The sequence below is a fragment of the Grus americana genome, chromosome 5 (genome assembly GCF_028858705.1).
Source record: "Grus americana isolate bGruAme1 chromosome 5, bGruAme1.mat, whole genome shotgun sequence".
Lineage (NCBI taxonomy): Eukaryota > Metazoa > Chordata > Aves > Gruiformes > Gruidae > Grus > Grus americana.
Genome location: NC_072856.1, coordinates 46,208,727 through 46,225,371, shown reverse-complemented (window position 1 = coordinate 46,225,371; position 16,645 = coordinate 46,208,727). Strand labels below are relative to the sequence as shown.

Genomic DNA, 16,645 nt, shown 5'->3' with positions numbered 1-16,645 from the left:
TGGAAGTTAAGTTTGTCTCATGGACATACCTTAAAGGAGGTACAGATTTAAGAAGGGAAGGAAAGTCTCATACATTTTAGGCACTCAAGACCATGCAATACAGTTGGGGGTATATGGCTGCGTTACACAGCGGCCTGAAAGGAAGCATCACCTAGATACAGCAAGAGGGTAAAATTCCGTAGGTAGGGACCCCACATTTCCGTCCCAGGAATCACGAGAATGAAAGCAGTAACAGCACACTATGTTCAATCTAGCAGATGTGAGAAATTTTGCATTCCAAGACATTCTTCGGCCCAAGCCTGCAGGGGTACTGTTCCTTTCAGACTGTTTTTGTGTCATGAGAGAGAAAACCAAGACAGATGCAGTGCACCTAAAAGAAGCAATTCACCTTTTTGGCTTCAGTGAAATAGAGGTGAACAGGCCTGACATCCTGCAGATAGACTTCACCACGTAAAGAAGCAGCTAGCCCGAAGAGATACAGAGATCTGAAAATTTCCTGCTTGAATTGTACCCCTATCTTGTACAAATACAAAATCTCCAAACATTGTTTCCAGTCTCAGAGTATAACATTATTTCAATTGACAGCACTCCTTTTTTGGATGCAAAGTAACAAGATTCAAGTTATTACCTTGTCTGGTGCCAAGTAAGAACTTTAACCAGAATCTTTTGTACCTTAGGGCAGGACCTCAGGCCACAAGGATGTTCTGGGCATGACTGCCTCATTCTCAGAGTCATCTTTGAAAAAAGAAAAGACCATGTAAAGATGGCCACATTTTGAAAAACGTGTTTTCGTGAAAAGCCGGTATACAGATTTAGTTGAAGAATTTTCTTCAAGAGAGTGAGAGTAAAATTTTTCACTCAAGTAACTCTTTCAGTAGCCAAGATCATTACTTCACAGTTTAGAACTTCTGCATACCCAGCTGACAGAATTAAGATGCAGCGTAGGAGTTCGCCCTGCACAGACGGTGAGCATAATGTACAGTCATCACATAGAGATAACAGTTCAGAGATGAAAAAAATCCTTCCAGGTTGTTCATGACAGATCTATGCCAATGGTCACCCACGACAAAATATTTTTAGAGTTCTGTACAGACCACTTTCACTCATGCTCCTCCTAGAGACCCTTTAATTCATACAGACTGTTAAAGCTCACATGACTCCCTTCAGAGAGATACATCATAGTATCACTTTTGGATCTGCACTTTCCCACATGGGCAACCTGCTGTTGTGGAGCTGTATGTAAAGCATGCTTTGGAACCAAGGACTTTGCAGTTTAACAGCATTAAAATAGTCCACAAACTTTTCAAGTATGTACTTTATTTCATTCATATTTCACAGTCTCTTTCTGTAAAGTTTTAGCAAAAAGGTCACGTTCTATAACAGAGTTCTTAGGCTACTGTATTCAGAGCTGGCAATGGACTTCAAAAGTACAGAAAATGTTTACATTCCAACTAGAGCAGTAGAATTTCAAAAATACATAGTCAAATTAATCAAAAATACCAACATTTATTACAACTTAATAGAAAAACAGCAGTCTGTCTGACCCATCAAGCTACCCCACCTACCTGTTGTCAGCAGCAACTGAAGCCCCTGATTAACTTTTTAGACTGGGACAGCTATCTTCAGCTAATTTGTTAATACAAAGTCTTGCTACTTCAAAGGTCAAGAAAATCCGTAAGTTCATTGCTTACAGGTTTCCAATCAGAGAGGTTAATGTTTCTGCTGAAATCTACTGGACCACTTCCAGAGCCTGCCCAGAGTCAGAACCTATTCTAGTCCTGATGCAGTCAACTAATTTTCTCAACACAGATCCAAGCTAACCTATTTTATTAAATTGCAGTCAAGAAAGGAAAGCCCTCATTGTTTAAAGGTTTATCAGGGCTTCCAGGAATAAAGGTAGCTAAGAGAAACTGAACAGAATGGTACTTGATGACATAGCTATCACTAGGGACCTTCAACATCCTTTTTCTTTTATATAGATATTGCGTCAAGATTTGCAGTTATCTAGGGATATGGTTCCTAAGGGGCCCCAGATTTACATATAATAGTTCCAGAGTGGATTTTTCTAGTTCAGCAAATACCATTTAAGTCTGGACTGATGCCCAGTAGGAGATTTCTAACCAGCTGCTGGACTTCACTCACAGATTTATTGAATATATATTTATACAAATTACACCAGCTGAAAGGCCCATCAGCTATAAGCACACCCACTTCAGCCCACCCTCAGTGCCGTCAGGGGAAAAAAATACATGTGGTATTGTGTGGACTATGAGAGATTTCTATCAGCTAGAGTTGCCCCAAGTCAGGTGATATTACCCTGCAAGGCCAATTTTTTCCTTCCTTTCACTCTATCAGAGCAGTGGAAATATGATGGAGAAGAGGTCACCAGTAGACTCACTTTTTCTTGTCTCAAACAGCTAGAATTGGACTTCTTTTTTTCTGACTTCCCTTCATCTCTGAGTAGTCTGAGCCCATCATCTTATTTTCTAGGACAATCACTTCCTAAAAATATATATATTCTACACTTCAAATTCTCCTCTTAGATGGGTAGAATAAGAATTTTATGAAGAGAAAGATATCCTATGCATTTTCTCACCCCTCACCTCTAGGCCTATTGCAGGCATCCAATCAATGGAACTGCCTCCTACTGCCTCTTCTCCTTCCTGTAAGAAGCTCAGAAGAAACAAGCTTCTCTTTTGGGATTCTTTCACAAATGGCCGAAGGTGCCATCTCATCTATCCTGCCAAATGTCATTCTGTGCAGATATCACAACTGATTCCATAAGACCTAAATCACACATGTCCTACATTATTACACCACACTATGCTGCCTTCCTGCCTTCTGGGTTTGTTGGCCGAGTTTCGATATTGCTGTGCTGCGAGTTATGAGAAATCCTCGTATGCACAATAATAGCAGGTATATTTAAAAAATACATGACAGAACACAGTCTATGAGCACCTTTCTTTTAATCAATTCCTACGTACTGCACTAATCTTCAGCAGGCAGGCAGGATACCATGAAAGGCATGGCTACTAGTTTGCTACAGCTCCACTAAGGTGAATCCTGCCACAAAATTTCTCTCCAGGCCTATGGCTAGTACAAATATGACTCACATTTCTCCTCTTTGTGAGGCATGTACGGCATTTCTTTTCATCAGTGTCAAAAGGGGGGAAACCCTTACAAGAGAGAAGCCCCTTACAATTTCACATATTTGAAGACTACAGCAGCATTCTCTACAGTCTTCTGCAACAGATTCCCAGAGGCATCAGAAAATTGAAAGGTCTAGTCACAAATTAGCAAGACATCCACTCTATTTTCAAGCTTTTTTTAAGAATCTGAAACAATTGATAGAAGTGATCAAAGCGTCAAAGTAACTGGTCACCTAGACCGCACAATTTTTTGAAAACAGTGTCACACAGAAAGGAACATACCGTAAACAATCCAGATTCCTTAGCTTTCTTAGACAAAGCCATTCTTAGTTCTCTACAGAGACTGCTTCCGAAAAAAAAAAACCAAAACCCCTTTAGATTGGAGAGAGTGACATAGTTAAGTGTCTAAACTGAAATGAAACAGCTTTTGTAACATGACTACCGTGGATCTCTACTAGTAAGGCCTAATACTTTATGCACACACTGGTGTTACCTGTATCTCAAGGCAAGCAGGCTAGGAATGATATAAATTTATGTGGAGGAAAAATGTCTTGGGGTTGGTTTGGGGTTTTTTTTGGTTTTTTTTACATTCAAACTCAGGTAGGTAAAATTTTCAGGGAGATTACCCAAGCTGAGATCTCTCTTGTAAACTAAAGATACACGTAACAAATAATATGCAACTAGTCTTGCCAAATTAATCCTGGTGAATGAATATCTTCCTTGTACTGTTTAAAAAAAGTCACTGCAGTCTTTAATAACAGTGTTTAATCTGTTAGCTATCAAAAAAATCCGAAGCCACTTGCCTTGTACACTTGTTAGCCATTAATAAATACAGCTTTGGAACAACACTCTCAGTGCAACCCTTGGGATTTTCACTCACTCGACTGTACAGATCAAAATCAAAAAAGTACACTCATCAAAACACATCATTTCACTTGGGTCTTAAGACACTCATCACTTTGACCAAAGACTGAAATGAATATAGAATACTGCTTCAGCACAAGCTGACTCAAATGCATTAAAACCCCAAAGCAAGACTCTGTTACAACAAAGGACAGCGACAGCCTAAAGATATCACCCCACCAACATGAGTTTCCTCTTCTCACACCAACTCCCTTCATCTGCTTGCACCTGATGATGGCCCAATACTGGGGTCTGTTCTGCTGCTCCATTCTCAGAACTGACTATCTGAACATGGGAATAGGAAGATGCTTGCTTGCAGAATACTGCAAATGACTGTCTTTTCACTGCAAGAATGGGAACATGCCAGCAGAGCGCATCCAAGCTTCTCAAGTCCAAGGAAGTACATAGAGCGAGCATGGTGTTCAAGGTCACACTGAAGTAGGAAGTACCCATTCTGTCAAGACCCTACCATGCTATTTCAGTCCCACAACTGGCTCTGAAGACAAGTTGTTAACGGCATGCCACTTCACAAGTCTTGGGACTCAGAAAATGCTCAAGTAAAAGCTTGAGACAGGAAACAGGAGGCACAGAAATAACTTGACCAACAGCTATGTATCTTTTTACTACATGTTGGGATAAGTGGGATCTTCAAGGTTGCTATCAGCTTTATCAGATCCTGTTAGAGATGCTTCTAGCTCTGCCCATGACTGTGGAGCATTGTTCTTTATTGCCTCTATGAAAAGCTGCGTTTGGTGCTTCAGCCGGTCCAGCTCGGCCTGAGTCACCTGGTTCTGATGAATGAGCTCCTTGGTTTTTAAAGTGATCTCCAGCAATCCCGACCTGCGTAGCACAACGAGTGTATTCTGAAAGCGTCTGCACTTGCTTTGTTGTTGCAAGAGCAGCTCAGGGGTAGTGCAAATCTCTTCTGGTATCAACGGGGGGCTCCACACTGCAGACTGCATCGTAGTCTGTGCTGCACTCTCACTCTCATGAGGGGTGCACTTTGTAGCCTGCAGAGCTCCAAAAGGCAAAAGGGGAGTCAAACCCGGCATTTTCTGACTGTCACTGGAAACATGATGAAAACCAGGAAGAGCTGACAGTTTTCCACTTGTCACTAGAGTTGAAGAACCTTGCTGGTTAGAATCTTGAAGGGTCTTAAAGCTAACTGGTAGGTGGGCAAAAGGACTAGTAGGCAAGCCTGTGCTCCTCGATACAGGAGAAGTCTCCATCTTGGGTGCTTCTGTGCAGAGTCGTTTATGGCAATTGGTTTCCTGATGTTCTTCTACATCAAAGGAGTGATCTCTTTTGCAGGGCTGTGGTGCTATTTTGGGATAAGAATTCAGGATGGGCAGGTAATTAGTGGAGTCATTTCTCTTTTTCCCAACAGGCTGAGGGTTAATAGGAGGTGGGATTGAGGGACGAAGAAACACTAGCTGTGGCTGAGCTGGAATCACCTCAAAGGATGGCTGCACAGTCCAAGACTGGAGCTGTGATGATGAACTCCCCTGAGAAGCACAAACAGGGAAAAAACAGAAGTCTTACAATAGCATTGTAGAAGAGGATCAAAAAACTTTAAATGAAATAGGTGGACTGTGCCATTTCTTCATATTTGATATACACTGTCCAATTAATATGTTCTGAACAGTTTTCCATCAAACTCATCCTTTTCTGCCTCTGACAACAGATCATAGCACCAGAACCAAAGCTGTAATCCATAATCCTTTTAATATGGAACAGCAAATAAATTTAAAAACAATTCAATGTGAATTTATACATGCTTTCCTAAATGAGGATTACAAAGCATGCTTATACTGTACAACGTTCACCTAAAAGTTCGACCCAGACTTAAGGCTGAACAAGTGTACAGAAAAGTTGAAAAATAATTAAGCACTGTGGTTATGAAATATTTTAAAAGAGTCTGAGAGAGACTGCACAGACATTTTAGGAACAATTCAGACTCCTTTGTTGAAAGGCAGCAACTCTAATCTTGTCAATTCTATTCTTATAGCAAGCTTTTGAAATGGTTATTTAAAATAGACGACAGCTGTTCAGTAAGTCTTGCAATCTTAAGTACAATACACAGTTTCAATAAATTTAAAACCATGAAGTAGGAAGAAAAAAGCTGAATATAAACCAATGCTTGTTGTAAGCCCAGAGCAGTTTAACTCCATATTTCTGGTGAAATAGTGCACACCAATAAACCTTAAGAGCATTTTATTTCAAGAAAAATGACCAAGTTTTTACTCCCTCCCACAAGCCATTTTCTGCAATATAGGGGAATACATCAATTTTTACAAGACATTACCTCTTTCTCCTGCAATACATTACTACAGATCTTCATGAGATCTCCTGGCCAAAAAGCATGCCCACTTTTCTCCAAAAACATCAAATGGTCTAGTGAGAGATACTACTATTTCTTCCTGAAGCAAAATCTCACTTCTTAATATATTTCAGTCATCACCACTACAATTATACTAATATAATATACTGTCAGATGCTTTTCCAATTCCTTATGACTTGGAACGCTACCGGCAGGCCTGCTGAAGGCACAGTTTTTAGCTAGTGCAAATACATTTTACTATTTTTGGTACTATACTGAGTCATCTGAAATCCATCTCCTTTCCTCTAGTCTCATAAGATTTAAAGGGGCAAACGCTAACACGCTTTGCTGAAGTCCGTTCCCCCAGTACAGGACCTGAACTTGTCAAAAGCAGGTATTACCCACTGATTAGGACAGAGACTTGGAGATGAGATTCAATTATCTACTCTGACACAGAACTTCTTTAGTTCAGTGGACAAGATGCTTACAGAGTAGGGGTACAGAACAACTACCTGTAAAAAATAAATATTACCTTATCACAGAAGAAAGAACACATTCAAAAGAAAAGTGTTTGGAGAGGTTAAGAGTGAGGAAGTATATAAATACTATGGCTATATATACACAGGACAGAACATGCAGCCTTAAGGAGTAAGGTTTTGGGCTTATAAGTTGTCATTTACTGCACAATAGTACAGTATCTAGCACAGCAGAGCCCCAAAATTATTGAGGCCAAAAGAGCTGTGGTAACTGTTTATCTTGTTCTTGTTTTTTTTCCTATCTCCGATATTTACTTTCTTCTCCTTTCCACTCACATTGCATTCTGCTTTTGTTCTCCTACCCAAAAACCTCATTTTTAGTATAGAAGGACATGTTTATTTTGCTAATGCTGCAAAGTGGTTTTGTTGTTTGGGGTTTTGGGTTTTTTTGGGTTTTTTTTAAATGAAAGCTAACATCCTGCATGTATCAGTGCCACTTGTCTAAAAAGCCTTCCTACTCATTAAGGACTTTTACAAGACTTACAAGCAACACTGTCTCAGAGAATTAATCTCTGCCTTTTTTTTTTTTTTTAGTAACATTATTGTTACCTATTTACACTCTGAAATTAGGACAGCAGGTAACCATCACTCCGCAGGATCACAGTGGTTCTAAGACAGAAGGATGATGCTGATTGAAATTGAAACTGGAACAAATAAACAGCAGTAACTGGATGCTGCTTTTTTTTTTTTTTCTACTTTTGGTCCAGCGAGCCTAACCGAGTGCTGCGTTGAAAAGACCATTTTAGAAAGATGACCAGCATGACTGACGTAACTAGGCATGATGGAAAGAAGCAGAAAGACACTTTATTATTATTCTGACCTAGACTTGTTGCTTCTGTTTCTTGCAGTAAACATTTTTCAATTTAATGTTATTGTCCTTAACCACACATAATTAGACACAGATGTTATGATGCATTGCTCAAGAGAACCAAGTCTGGTAATTTTATCTACCTCCAACTCTCCTCCCCAAATTCTCTTCTTGCTATACTATCAGATTTGGGTTTTTTTATAAAAATATATATATACACACACATATATATATAAAATATATATATAAAAGCTACTTATTATTAGTTGCTACCTCTTAACAGTTTGCAACACAACCTGGAGTTTAACAGACTACCACTGCAATCAGTGTTTAATTTTTGAGCTCTGGGCCAAAGGCTATCAACCTTTGGTGAAGTTTACCTACTCCCTATTATATGAAAACTTCAGCATTTGTTTAGATGGTATTTTGTCCACACATCTAGGAACATGACTATAAAATAATTTTTTTTTTCTTGTCAAGATAAAGCACAATGCTCAGAGATCAGAACCACCTCCCCCACAAATGCATAATCTGCCAAGTGCTAACAGAAACCCGTATCTGTGTTAGCATTGACATACAGTATTTGAATTTAATACTTTTTGCTTGTTGTCATAATAGATTCAGCAGAAAAAGGATCAGGATCTGTATTATTTTTTTCTCCCTTCTCCCTGTATTGTCAGAAATATTCTAATAAAAACCACTGAAGAACTTTTGCTCTGCTCAGAAAACATGAGTGAGTACAGAGCAAGAGGTCTACTAATATGGCAATACTTTGAATTTGGAGTTCGTGTATCTTCTGTTACAATGTTTAAGTTAGGAATCTCACAGATGTGCTGGAGGAACAACACATAACAAGATACTGGAGGACATAAATAGGGAATGTAATTCTTGCAATGTAAGCCATCACATACAATTAAGAGAAACAACTATTACAATACCACAGCTAACTTCAGATACAGATTTAATTTTTTCATTTATAACATTCTGGATTAGTGTTTCCTATTGCACATAAAGCACTTATAGGACCTAAGAACTAGGAAGCAAAACCTATCATCCTACTTTACTGTCTTTATTGAATGAAAAAGAAAGCATCAGCTTTCAAAAGGAAAAATGCTCACTTTTTTTTGATCTTTGGTGCTATTCACATAATTCTTAAAGATCTATTTTTTGGGGATCCTTTGAGACAAAGAGGTTTAGTAGATGTAGCAGAGCTTCTTCATTTCACATTTTTTCCATCTTAGTGATTCTAGCTGCCTCAAAAGAACAGGCTATCACAATAGAACTTTTCAAGTTACCAGTTACTTCTGGACTGCAACAACTTTGTAAAATCTTTCTGAAAGTAAAAATATTTAAAAAAAAAATTAAGAGCATGCAATATTTTTCAATATATTATTTTTTCCCTACCTGCTTAACTAACACATTTTTCATTACAACCATAGGAGAAAGTGAGGGAAAGGAGTTGCTTGTGGTCACTGGGCATTGCCAAGGTCCATCCTCTGTGTTCCAACACAACGCATTCAGCACATCCTCCGAGTCAGTCTGCTCCATAGCACTAAGGCACTCTGAACTTCCATCTGCCAGATGTAGAATTCAGCTGTTAGTTGTTTCACATGCAGCGTACTTGCTACATCCTTTCAGTTCTACTATTCTGCTTCCTTTCAACCAAGCCACAAAGAACAATAAAGTTTAGTTCTGGAATACCAATAAAATTAGACTTGCTGTGACAGCTGTCAAATAGCCTTTAATAAAAGGCTTTATATTTCAGACCAGTTCTCATGCAGATATTGTCTCCCAAAAAATCTATTACTTTTTGTTCTTTCATATTTAGTTTCCAAGGGACTACACACTATCACGAAGACTGCTCTAAAACCTGTTACAGGAAAGAACTATGGGGTCCAGCTTTGCCACAGCTGTAATCTGTGCTGCAGGCATTTTGTGCCTTAAAATCTTCTATCTACAAACTCAATAAGGCAGATATCTCTCACAAAAGCATTATTTTTTCTTTTAAAGGCCATCTTTGCACAGTTTTATTGAGTATTAAAATGGCACACCATGCCTATATTTTACTGATGTTATAACAATTATTGTCTGGTTTATCAGGCTCTACTGACAATCTGGACAAATCCTGAGAGACATTAGACGGCATAATCCAACAGTTCATTCATCACTGCAAAGAACAAAAAGTAATTCTGCCATCCCCACTTCTAGACTCTGAAGTCTAAGGTTCTTCCATTCGTTTCTTTATTAGGCACATTTTAAATTCTCATGCCATTCAAATTCACAGGATGAATTTTATAACTACATAAAGCTCCACTCCAAAAAAGTTTGACGGTAGGATGATTACAGCTGCAAGCTATCTTGCATACAAAGGCCCTCACAGGTAACGAGACATAAAACGTAAGGGGCTAGAGTCAGATTTGTTAAACATCACCAATAAAAGCAAAGTCTGAGCAAGATAACACAGAAAAAAAGAGGTAAAATAGTGGTTTTCTAAACCTGAATATCCAGAGTCCTTGTCAGATTCAGCTGCCGCCATGCTGAAGTGATGTTTCAAGCTCTTCATTTCCATCACTTTGCCCAATAGTTCCTTGAGGGTCTCAATAGATGACTATTGTGTCTCCATGTTTCCATACTGCTGCAGACAGTTTTTAACACCTTTTCCATTGAGGAACTACAAAACAGTTAAGACCAAAAATGGACTTTCTCTGAATCTGAAGAAAGTTCTATCAGTATAAAACAACAAAGGTGGTCATGTTTGTCCTTATGGAAATCTGGTTATCAAAGGTTTGCTGTATGTGTTAAGCAATTCATAGAATTCTATTCAACTCCTAGCTTCATATTTGCCACGTTTATCACACACTTAGGTTAGCAAAGGCTTGTTCAATAAAACCACAGTTTGTTCCCTGCAAAACTCTCTGAACTACGAGCATTTAATAATGCATTACAGAGTAGAAAAGATCAGCACAACTCTTTGCATCAACTGACAAGTTACTTTGTAGAATTTTCTGGACTAAAGTTTCCCAACTGCCTTCAGCTGATTTTTTAAGTTTCAGGAAAGTTTCCATGATCCAATCTTTCAGTCCCCTGCATCAACGACAAGAGAACCATATCATACTAGGCACGGCTGTTGAGTCCTTTAGGGTAAGTTAAAAGATGCCAAAAAAACCTAAGGCATAGGAAGAAATTAATTGAAGCAGAAATACAGCACAGATATTTTACTTTTTTAAAAAAAATCTTTATTTTTCACTAGTGCCGTGAATGCTATCAATGAATCAAAGGTATTTTAGAGGTACTGAAGACGTGGATGCAGTTGATGGGGCAGAATGCACCTGTTTCATTCAGCTCCTTTCTTCAGTGGCTGAGCAAGTCAGAGTACAGGTCAGCCAATCTTACAGAATTACCTGAAGCAGAGCCATTTCATACTTAAAATTACTGAGTAAAGTACACAGATTCACCAGGAGAGCGCAATGCATAAATAATTTCTAACTCAGTTATTAATTCTGTCAGACAAGGTAATAATTCCTTACTGTACACACAAAACTTGGGAAATAGCAATGTGATTTCCTGATCTGCTAAAAATGTAATGCCCAATTCTACAGCAACCTGTTCAGCAATCTGGGTAACTAAGATAAAACAGCAGATAAAAAGTATAATGTTGTTATATGTAATTAAATCAATGCCCCTCTGAGTCACATTGGATAGTTGTGTATCTCTTTTTACACTGCCAGTGAGCTAACTGGAGACTTTCAGAATAGAAATATCTCAAATTAGTTTTCTATCTACATTTTACTCTTTGACTAATGTAGTAGACATGGTTCTCCACCACCAAAAATCAAAACAAACTAAAAGCTAAAGGTTATTCATAAGCAACTTTTTTTTTCCAAAAATTAAACGTTACTCAGGCCATATTTATCCTGCAAAAACTTAGCTATCCCAGGGACTGAATCCCCAAATAATTAATCTGAGCTGGGTGAAACCCATACAACAAATACAGCTGAACCTGCAAAGCTATGATTTTGTTAATACAGTCTGTTTCACTCCCAAGAGTAAAGTTGGTCATCAGAGAAAATAAAGTAAGTGATCAGAGAACATGCTGGGGCTACAGAAACCCATACTGCTAAAAGCACAACACATACTATACCTGCAATGCACTCCTAGGGGAGACATGGCCTTAGAAATGCCCTCTTCTTCCCACACCCAGAATGAGAACACTGGAAGGCTGAAACTAAAAGCTATGAAAATCAGAAAAATGTATAGTTACATTATGGCCTCCCATACTACATACTTGTCACAACCTTCAGCTGCTTCCTGAGGGTAGGCAGACTCTAGTAAGACAGAGCAAAGTTTCTGCTTCTTTTAAAGAAAGTAGCTGAGAGTTTGGCTAACAGAAAAACAACAGGATGAAGTGTAGAAATTACATCTAACATTATTTGTAAAAATGAGTTTCCTATAAAGCAACCCTTTGAACTTATGTCTCATGTTAGAGATGTATATCTAAATTACAAATACAGGAATTTGCATCATAGTCAGGCCAGCAGTGCAAGCTACTTCAAATGACATTGCAGCAGACATTCTAGAATAATCTACCCTGAAAGGCAAGTTTCTTTTTAAGGTCCTGATAAGTGGTTGTTAGAATTTAGCTCCAAGATCTTGAGTCTTGGCACTTCCAGTAATGAATTCTGTACATTAGGTAACAGTACTCAGATGGTAGGATGACTGTCTGTATAACTACAAGACAGAATAATGGTCAGCAGAAGATAAGTTCCTCCGTAGCTATTCACATAATTTTCACTTTCCATCTTCAATCACACCTGCCAACCTGCTAACAGGTATGGAGCAAACAAAACTACACAAGAGCAACCTAGATGCTACTGCTGGAATGGAAGATGAGGCTTAAGTCCTGATCCACACTTTCATTAGTTATTCGTTTCCAAATCAAATGTATTTTTAAGGAAAGTGATACATATTGATGATAATCTCCAAAAAAGCAGAACTAGAAACAGAAGGAGGGCTAGAAATAAGTAAAATAAGAGCATGCTATCTGCTTAGCCTTGCATCAAAGGAAAATTTGGGAAGGGCTGGTACATCTCCTTCTCTTCCCTTACAGAAAAACCCAAAACAGTAACAACAGCAAAACCACAACCGAAACTAAACAAACCAGAAGCGCCACTCTCTCGAGACGCGGGATCCCTCCTGCCCCTCCGCCCCGCCCCGGGGGGAAGCACCGGGCGTCAACCCCGACGCCCAAGGCCCTCCTTCCCGCCCGCCGCAGCGGCGAGAGCTGATCCCACCCGAGCGCTTTCCCGGCGCTTTGCCCGCACGCCAGGCCCGGGCGGCGGGGAGCCCCGGAGCTCTGCCCGCCCCAGCCGCGGTGCCCTCGCAGCGGGCCCGGCGTGAGGTGAGGCCCCCGCACAGGCGGGCCGAACCACCCGGCGTTCGGGCCCGAACCGCCACCCCGCCACAGAGCGAGGCGAAGCAGGTCCCGGCGATGGCCGGGAGTCCCCAGGCCCCACAGCTGCCACCGTTCCCTCACGGTCGCCTCCCCCCGAACCGAGCCACCCCTCACCTGGATGCGGGCCGCCACAGCTCTAACCCCGCCAGGCCGCACATGCGCGACACCCTACCATGGAGCACGAACCTCCCCAACCGCCTAGACAAACCCACTCCGGAAGAGGAAAGTTGCCCTCCCGGCTCCCAGAGGCGCACATGCGCACAGCAAAGCTTGCCCGCGCCGGCCCGCCGAGCTCTGCGCTAGCTGGAGGCGGGGTGGTTGCAGCGCGCATGCGCTCCCACCATTCACGCGCTGGGCTTCACGGGGTGGGGGGCTGGCATGGCGCCGTGGTGCGCGAGGCGTGTGCGGCTGACCGGGAGCTAGGCGGGAGGGCAGGGGCCTCTGGGGACAGCAGGGACAGGCTCGTTACAGGAGTCCGTACCACAGGCCCTCGAGTGCAGTGGGCATCGGTGTGAGGTGGGAACGGGCAGCTCTAGATTTGCAAGTGGCCATGGATGCACACAGGGTCTGTCAGGGAGAAAGGCCTGCCATTATGTTGTTTTTAAAAGGCTTCTGGAGACCTATCCCACCACGACTGTCAGGGACATGGCAGAAAGGAGCATTGTTACTGAAAAATGGTGCGGGTACCTTCTGTGGGCCTTGTGCCCACACGGGCAGGCAAGTGTGTGAGAGTCTGAAGCTGTCTATTGCCTGGCCTGGACTTCTGAGGGAATCAAGAGAGGGTAACCAGAGCCAGGAGTTTGAGATGTTGCTGGATTTCCCCAATATGGTGCAAAAGAGTACAGTTCTTCTCTACGCAGGAGTTTAGACTTCTGTAGAGCCTTTCTCACTCCAAGAAAGAGAGATGACAGTGAAAACAGAAACACTGACAGCCAGCCACTTACAGAATGAGGAAAGGAGCACCAAAGAGATCCAAAAGCTTTAAACGTGTCTCAAAGAGGGAAAACATGGCAAAAGGAGGAGCTGTCAGGAGTAAAGGATACGATACCCTTATTTTTCTATGTGGTTGATAAATATGAGATAGTGAAATAAATACATGGATTTGCTTTCCATGAACTGCACATAAAGCAAGGGCAAGTAAGTAGGACGCGAATCCTCTGGTTCAACGAATGCAACTAGAATAGCTATTCTTGTTCTGAGAACTGCGTAAACACTACCAGCACTCTGAAATCTGTCAGAATATTTTGCATTTGGACATGAAAGCCATTTCATTAGAACTGGAAAGGCTGTGTGGAAGGACTGAGCAAAGACACAATGAATTCCCTGAATAGAAATGGATGAAAGAAATACTTCCATTGTTATCATGGTCTTGTTAAAGAACCTGAAGCACGGTGATTAAGAAGATCAACATGATCTAATAAATTCCTGAGAAGAAGGACCTTTAATCTCAGCATAGTCTCATAAATAACCTGTCAAATGCAAAACAAAAATATCCAGGATTATGTGAAATGACAGTCATTTTGAAAATGTGACACAGAACAGATTCCAGTCCTGCCAATCCGAAGTGCTGTGAGAGAACAGTAGTGACACATATTCTAGGATGTATTTTTGAGTATTTAAATACCAGAGTTTGCTCCAAGTTACATCTAAACAGTACCATGAGATGTGTCATCTGTAGACTGTGGATTTGGATCACTTACCGTTCAGGAGGTTTGGGTTCCGAGGAAAAGCATGTTAAGAATGCTGTTGCATCATGATATTTGCTCAGGCATGGTCCTGGTTGCCTTATCCCCAGAAACCACCTTTACTGATCTCCACAGAGACCAGATTTCTCAGGATATGGAGTATGTGTGGGTGCTCACTGAAAACAGCTCATCAGAGAGCGAGTAATCTGTATGTGGGACAGACAACCTGCTGTTCAGTTCAGGTGATTCAGAACAGGTTTGAAATGCATGATACCAGGCCTTCATCCAAGGAGCAGCAGGTAGGAGAACTGAAATACTGTACTGTTTAATAGAGAAGTTTTCTTGGATAGTTGACATAAAGCTCTGTTTTAAATAAACTAAATCTTATCACCTGGATTCTAACTGAATTTCAGTTGAATTAAACCTTAGGTTTGTATTGAGCATTATCACCTGAATTTTCCCTGCTCCAAAATATGCATTTTTTGTGATTTTAATAATACTTCTGTAATTGTCCCTTCTCTCCCTTTTTCTTTCGTTTGATTCTTCATTGATACAAGGTCTCATTTACTGTGTGCTTTTAGTGATTACTGTCAGTGGCAACAGGATGTTTTCCTTGCTTCATATGTTGTACTGTGGTTTGTTTATTGTAAAGGTGAGCATTTTGGCAAATAAGTATTAGCTTTTTGTTCACTTCCCTGTTTATTCTGGTAATACAACAGGAGAAGAGGGAAAAGAATATGGGTGAAATATGATGGAATGTTTACTCAGTTTAGGTTTTCAACACTTCTATTTAAAAAAAAGTGTTGAATCTCTTCTTCCAGGAAAAGATGCAGAAATCATCTTTCTTGGCTTAAGAGGGACAAAAGCAAGTATTTATCCAATGAGGTGGTTAAACAATAGGTCTTGTGTGGTTACTGAACAATTAATAAAGGTGTCGATGCATGGACTTCCTAAATGCTTATGGAACAAAGAATCTTTTGTTCTAACACAGCAGTAGAAAAATGTTTGGCAAACTTCAGAAGTAAAACATAGCCAGGTCAGAAGAAGAATGTTGTTTCATAATACATTATCTGAACTGAAGAAGTTAGGTGTTTGTCTGAAAACATTGTGTACTCAATCTTTTTTTCTTCATATACTCACTGATTTATTTTGCTATCACAGACAAAATACAATTTACTAGGTACCGTATTGCATTAAATTAGTCTGCAAATAGCTTTATTCATCTCATTTTATTGAACCAAAGTCAAACTTTTATGACATTTTGATACAGATATCTTTGTTCCTTCTATTATTCATTTCTGTAATTTTAATACATTAATAGAAGAATATTGTTTAAATGATGCCTCTAAGTTTTCATTGGTCTTAACCAAAGAATGAATTCATGTGGATAAAGTATTTGCTTCACCTTTCAGCAGAGGGGCACTAAATCTCAAATGTGTTTCCCTTTATATTTGTGTTAGCTGTGTTGTTAGACATTAAAACAATATTAAACCTCCAAATCTGTTTGAAGAGACATTCCACATGTGGGTTTTGTTAATAATTAATATCTTAATAAATATCAAAGCATGAAAGAGATATTGTGTGATCACCTGCTCTGACCTGAAGTCTATCACAGGTCATAGAATTTCACACAGCAGTTAACAAGATTTTTCTCTAATGAAGGTATTTTAGCAATGACTCGGGGTGTTTTTCTACACTTCAACTTCATCTAGGTATGTTTCCTTTACAAAGTACACATCTTTCAGATTCTTGTATTCATCTGCAACTTCATCTTTACCATAATTGTCTCCAA

At 40.1% G+C, this 16,645-nt stretch overlaps 1 protein-coding gene across 3 annotated transcripts; it reads right to left on the bottom strand.

Moving 5' to 3' along the window:
* Nucleotides 1-1,297: 1,297 nt before the first annotated feature.
* CIPC (CLOCK interacting pacemaker) lies at nt 1,298-13,440 on the bottom strand. 3 transcript variants are annotated; one of them, XM_054827021.1, is made up of 5 exons: nt 13,283-13,439; nt 11,858-11,948; nt 10,213-10,387; nt 9,121-9,290; nt 1,298-5,557 (listed from the first exon to the last, which is right to left on the bottom strand). In XM_054827021.1, the coding sequence occupies exons 3-5, from the start codon at nt 10,283-10,285 to the stop codon at nt 4,676-4,678; spliced, it is 1,125 nt and encodes a 374-aa protein (XP_054682996.1). In that variant the 5' UTR covers nt 10,286-10,387; nt 11,858-11,948; nt 13,283-13,439; the 3' UTR covers nt 1,298-4,675. The 3 variants fall into 3 exon arrangements, with proteins under 3 accessions (XP_054682996.1, XP_054682995.1, XP_054682994.1); XM_054827020.1 differs by having other exon boundaries at nt 11,858-11,941; nt 13,283-13,433; XM_054827019.1 differs by lacking the exon at nt 11,858-11,948 and having other exon boundaries at nt 13,283-13,440.
* Between the last annotated feature and the right edge of the window lie 3,205 nt (nt 13,441-16,645).

Coding starts and splice junctions, on each gene's coding strand:
- CIPC (XM_054827019.1), bottom strand. CDS start 10,285: ATGGAAATGAAGAGCTTGAAACATCACTTCAGCATGGCGGCAGCTGAA. Junction 9,291..10,212: donor CAAGGACTCTGGATATTCAG/GTTTAGAAAACC, acceptor TACATCTGGCAG/ATGGAAGTTCAGAGTGCCTT. Junction 5,558..9,120: donor AAAATGTGTTAGTTAAGCAG/GTAGGGAAAAAA, acceptor TGTGCTTCTCAG/GGGAGTTCATCATCACAGCT.